A 6,321-nucleotide genomic window follows, 5' to 3' on the forward strand; every position below is an offset into this window, starting at 1 on the left:
TTTCGAAGTGAAAATTCATGACAACTCACATGAAAAATATATAATCGATTGATACCTCATTTAACAGACAGGTCTCACATACCTTTTTTATCAAGTCTAACATACCTTATCTAACAGGTCTTCCATACCTCATTTAACAGGTCTTCCATACCTTATGCAACAGATCTTTCAATTATGTATCGAACTCTGTGAAATTTTTGACACAACAACGAAAAGCTACGCCAGGAAAAGTATAAATAAACTTCCGTCTCCTTTGTTATATCCTGAAGAATACGTAGAAATATTTTCCGCCTGAAACTAAAGTCCCTTATACTATATCAGATCACTTATTGCATCATTTGTTATGTATTTCTCAGTATCCCCCACATTTCTGAACAAGCATTTTTTGTGACACCTCACGTTGTGTCACAATGTATCTTGACAGCTATTTTATAATGTCAAAAGTTTGAAGGTTGAACAGCCTTCACCAAGATATGTTATCAAGTTAAAAACCACTAATATGAGGGGGGTTTTTGGGGAAAAATCTAGAATGGCAAGGAGATGCAGCAGAAAAATTTCGAGTACACAATTGGAGCACAACGACCCAGAGGTCAGAGAGTGGTTTGCTAGTTTCATTGAAATGTTGGAAAGCGATGCAGCTATAGATCGACATAGGAGGCTTTCAGTTCTGCGAGAAGTATTTTCAAGAGGAGCGCTGGAGAAAATATTATCCATCGTTACTCTAGAATCCAGAAAAGCGAAGGGTTTCTCATCATCTGAGACCGATTATCAGGAAAAAAGCATATCGTCTTCTGAGTCCTCGCTAACTTTGGCGACTGAGTTTGAGAGTCAAACAGCAGCCAAGTGCAGATATTTCAGGCAGCCCAGGATCTCTACGAGAATGTCAAAGGTGATGCCCAGTAGGCTTTCTAGGGCATTTTATGCAAAACCGAAAAGAGCGGCAGAAAGGCTTTTTGATTTCAGGCGCACTGGGGTCCCAAATCCTTATTTGTCATTTTTCAAGAAGAAAGAAGGACTGCAAGCTATCTGGAGAGACATACCGTCTCTTCTATTGGAAAAGCAGAGTCTCGGAGACAAGGCCGATGTGGTTTCCGAACGCATAGCTACAGAGTTCATTAACTGGTTGAAAAAAGTCGACCTTTTAGACGACACTCTCCAAGTAAAGAGCCTCATAGAGATGTTTGAAGTGGGGAGCAAAATGTATTCATCACTGAAGGTTTTCCACGAAAATTTGTTCGTGGTGAGTAAAAATTCGGGGCACGGGGTACATTTGAAAGAAGGGGGAAATTTGGGAAGTAACGCTCAACGCAAAAAAGAGTTCTTATATAATGAAATCCATAAAGACATGAAGGCTTCCTACAGAATACCCAAAACCGTAGCGTTCGGTAAAACTATTCCTATACACGAACAAAATAGACCCACCGATCGAAATTATATGAAGAGATTGTTGAGGAAGCATATTCCAGAGGAGTTGGCCACTGGCGAACTTGTATGGAAAGATATTTTGGATTTGGAGTCAACGAAGAGGTTTTGTAGCTACATGGCCACCAACTATCCTGAAGTTGCACCTCCCGATTATTTAGTTGATGCTGGTCTGATGGACCTGAAAAACAACGTGACGGATGCTACGACAGTATCGAAAGTTTCAAGCTGGTGCTCTAGGGCTCCATATGTTACAAGAGGTACAATTAAAAACAACTGTTAAGTACTTGTTTTATTGTGAATACTCTGACTCGTTACTTGATGAAAATTGATAATACCATTCATTATAATGGTTATACAATTTTTTACAATGATATATATGAGTTCAAGACGTGTTCCACAACACTTTTGTTTTATCAGCTAGACTGGTACATCTACTTTATATACAGAACCATTTTTGCACCAGATTGTGTAGTACCGTCGGGAATTCCACCTATAATTATTGCTTCGATATTTCCACCAGATATTTTGCACTGGCAAAAAAATTGTCGCTTGTCAAAATAATCTCTCCATGATTCGTCTGGTAACTTTTGCACGCAATCACAGGCGACCTTCTGTCATATGTCACTCATATTTTGAATACCGCAATCGAGAAACATGGAGAGTCAAGAGCTGTTGCGCTTATTAGTGCTCTTTTTTTCGACCTATTCAAGGCATTTGATATCATCAATCATGATATAATTCTGAGTAAGTTATTCTTGCTAGGATTTAGAGGAAATGTACTTTCATGGCTGGAGTCATATTTGACTCTCAGAAAGATATGCGTGAAATATGATGACTGCCAATCACAATCATACAGTGATGAATATGGAGTCCCTCAGGGATCCATTTTGGGACCTCTGATGTTCCTACTTTTCATCAATGATATGCCAAAACATGTGAATACAAATCGAATAATTTTATATGCAGACGACACAACACTTGCTGCAGATGCTGAAAGCCCGGAGGAACTCCAAGTTGAACTCAATGAGCTGTCTCTGGCATTTACAGATTGGTACCGCAAAAACTCCTTGGTTGTAAACCCGAAGTAAGACTGTTTTATTGCAGTTCTACTCTAGAACTGTCAGGAAAATTCCCGATTTTCGAGTCAGACAATACTAAATTCCTTGGTACCTATGTTGATAGTAACATGACTTGGGAGTCAGCTGTTAAGTCAGAAAGTGAACTGTGGTTGTTATGTTATACTGCAACTTTCATCCATGCCCAGTACTGATCAGCTTGTGAATATTTATTATGCCGTAATTCTCACATCTCATACAATATCGCTGTATGGGGTTGCTCCACGTCTATTGATTTACAAATTAGATGCTAAGGAATCTTGTAGACCGCATTTTATCAGAAATGATATTTTGCCTGTACGCTGCATATATATACTTGTTCAAATATAGGTGTTCAAATGACTTGTCACATGTGATTACACCAAGAGCGGTACATATCAGAAATACGCGTTGAACTTTGGTTACTCGTCCTTTTGAGGTTCAACTCAGTACACCTCGAACCTCACTGTTTGAAAATTCTTCCATCTGGAGATCTGCGTTTATGTCCTGAGAACGGTTTTCCAAATGGATTTAATCTCCAACGATTCAAATCCAATGTGAATCGCTACTTTCGCGCAGGCACTGCTCTTATAGTGCTTGTGTTTTGTTCTAAAAAAAACAAAAAATATATTTATTGACAGTAGGAGAATCTTGGTGATCCAGAAATGCTGATAGTCCTGAAAAGTGAGGCATAACGTTAGTTGTGAACGATGTTGGTGGTCGTTGAACTGGTGGTTGTTGAATCTGTGATGTAGTTCGTAAGGCTGTATGAACGTTCTCTTCCAGAATAGATTTCATCTTTCCAGATATTTTCCGCTGTATTACAAATCGTGTTTGCTATTTCATTGAATCAATCCAATATACCTTCCATGAACAATTATGAAAAACATAGGCTTCTGATTGATCTTTTATGAACCTATAACAGCTTATATTTCCAATGGAAGACAGTGTGTGAAAATTAATAATTCATTGAGCAAGGATAGAATAATTGAATACAAAATACTACAAGGATCAATATCGGGTCTAATTGTATTCAATATATACGTGAATGACTTGTTCAAGGTGAGTTCTGATGGAAATATTGCACAATTAACACTGAAAAAATAATTTCATTCCTTTCAGTTACTCCAATCAATATTCATCAACATACACAATACAGAATCTAGGACTCATACTGAATGAAAAGGTAAGATGTAACAAACATACTGAACATACCGTAAGGAAAATCAGACCACTTATGGACAAATTTCTCACAAATATTTGAAAAGTTTATTCCAGATCGAAACACTTCACTCGACGCTTGTATAACCTCATATCAATCATAGAATTATTGTTTGGGGAGAAATAACTGATATCTACCTCAATACATTGGAAGTGATTCAAAAATTGCTCATTAAAATTATATTCAATGAAGACTACACGTACTCGTCTGAGAAACTGTATACAGAATCACACTTTTCAACCTGCAAGCAAGTGTATCTACATAGTCTTCAGATATTTCATTATAAACATGAAAATTAATTTCTCCCTGTCGACCATCCACACAATACAACCAAAAAATTATTTGTTCACCTCTGACCAGTAGTATATTCCCAAGTTCCCCAAGGAATGGAAGGTTCACCAACATATTAACTGAAGAGTGCTTTGAGAACTTGACTCTTAACAAATTCGACCGATGATGTAGAAAAATTGTTGGATAGAAGAAATCACAGATGGTTTTTTTTTTCATTTTCTGACGTTCCAATAATGCTTTGACCATTACTTTGATTTCTCATTATTTATAATGGCAAATAAGATATTTTCTATATAAACATATTGTTTAAAGACGCCCAAAATATTCACTTGACTGATACATTATAATATTGTAGGTTACTTTATCATTTGTCACACAAGAAATTATTTGATTTTATTGACAAGTACTTCCATTCCACTTTTATCATACACTCTAATCATACATGCATCTGATGCTTTCATCTGAAGCTACATTTTTATTTGTATAAATTTATGAATATGTGTCGAATAGTTATTAATGATAGTTATTAATAATAATAAATATTGTAAGTCAGTTTTTCCTTTCGGTGTATCAAATCAATCTGACGACTCATTTTAAATTATATAAAGGAGAGGAAGTCGACCATTTTGTCCCATTTTCATTATAAACTTCATTGCCGATTCCTGTTCGTTCATATAACTAAAATATGACATGTTTATCACGGAAGTTTCATAACCCCACTCAAATTGAAATATTCAAATATACACATCGCTTCATACACAGCATTCAAAGGTACCACCCTATTCAAGCAATCGTCCGCTATTGAAAAACACAACCTCTCAAATCTCCCGAGCGAACGTATGAATTTTGTCCATTGATTCCACCTGGGAAACCGCAAATGTGTCTCGTGACCCTCTAACCCTACTTCCGCCCGGGGAATAAAATTCTGGGTCAATGTGACAAAAGTGTCCCAATCTGAGGACCTCTCTCAGTGCTATTATTCACCTCGGCTCGAACACCGTCCCTTGTGAGAGAAATGGGAATCTTCACACGTGGAAAATCTCTAGGCGAGAAGACTGATCGGATTGAAAAGTAAGAGAAAAATTTGGACAAGATTTGGGAATTTAATGTGGCAGTTAGATTTGTGGTAACGGTTGATTAGCATCTGAATAGGATGTCTCTAACTGAAATGATTCTGTGGTTCAGATATTCTCATGTGTGGGAATTTGAGGTTATGAATTTATGATTGTGCTCACAATTGTTATATTATAACATTGGAAACAAAGTCGGCAGTATTCATCACAGATTCTGTGAACGGGAAGATTAAATTTTTCACATCGAAGCTATGATGCTGCTAGACTGCCGAAAATTGACAAATACGCTGCAGATGAAAAAGAAATCGCACGGGAGAAGCGCCACGTTCAATGTTGCCAGGTTTACTGTTTTTGTGAAAGGTCTGCTGTTTTGGCTCTGCAACAATCGTTCTAACTACTCGGTTTACTTTCTATGATGATTGTTACGATAGGTTGCCTTTTATGTTTCGGGATTCGGCAACCCTAGTGTCGCAATCTGGCAACTGACAGCTCTATCGTAAAGTTGGACATTTTTGAGCTCATACGTACTCAGAACGTTTCGACATACGCGCGTTATTTGTGTTGTTCTCGGCCCAAAAATGGATTTGAATCGTGAACATTTTCTTGTGATTTTTTTTTACAACTTTCGACGTGGACAGTAGACAGCAGTCGACTGTATGGGCATTTCAAGACGAGCCAAATCCATCAATAGTTGTTCGCTCACGAAGCACTTCCAAGCAAATGGTCGCCGGTTTTTTCGGAAAAACTGGACGACGCAACAGTACCACTAGAACAACGCAGAACAGTCAATTCTGAGTGGTACACAACCATTTGTTTGCCAGTTGTCTTCCAAGAAATCAGGAAAACCAACCGCCGAAGACGGATCACTCTTCACCACGACAATGCGAGCTCTCACACATCGGCTCAAACAACTGCATTTTTGAGCACCCAAAACATCGATTTGATGAGTCATCCGCCATATAGTCCTGACTTGGCACTGAATGACTTCTTTTTATTTCCGCACGTAAAAAACAAACTGAGAAGTGAACGTTTTTCGACACCTGAAGAAGCGGTTGCTACATTCAGAATGCATGTTTCGGAGATACCTCAATCATAGTGGCAAAAGTGCTTCGACAATTGGTGCAAATACTTGCAAAAGTGTATAGATCTTCATGGGGAATATTTTGAAAAACAATAAAGTGATTTTCGATGATTAATATTTGTTTTTGTTCTATAA

General features: G+C 37.7%; 1 protein-coding gene across 1 annotated transcript; it reads left to right on the forward strand.

Moving 5' to 3' along the window:
• Window positions 1–411: 411 nt before the first annotated feature.
• On the forward strand, window positions 412–1,708 carry LOC141479927 (uncharacterized). The gene has a single exon (XM_074169246.1). It carries the CDS (start codon window positions 500–502, stop codon window positions 1,703–1,705), a length of 1,206 nt encoding a protein of 401 aa, XP_074025347.1. The 5' UTR covers window positions 412–499; the 3' UTR covers window positions 1,706–1,708.
• The last annotated feature ends 4,613 nt before the right edge of the window (window positions 1,709–6,321 follow it).

Source organism: Leptinotarsa decemlineata, unplaced genomic scaffold, assembly GCF_025532065.1.
Source record: "Leptinotarsa decemlineata unplaced genomic scaffold, Ldec_3_MD MMD2_P_RNA_scaffold_5, whole genome shotgun sequence".
Lineage (NCBI taxonomy): Eukaryota > Metazoa > Arthropoda > Insecta > Coleoptera > Chrysomelidae > Leptinotarsa > Leptinotarsa decemlineata.

Coding starts and splice junctions, on each gene's coding strand:
- LOC141479927 (XM_074169246.1), top strand. CDS start 500: ATGAGGGGGGTTTTTGGGGAAAAATCTAGAATGGCAAGGAGATGCAGC.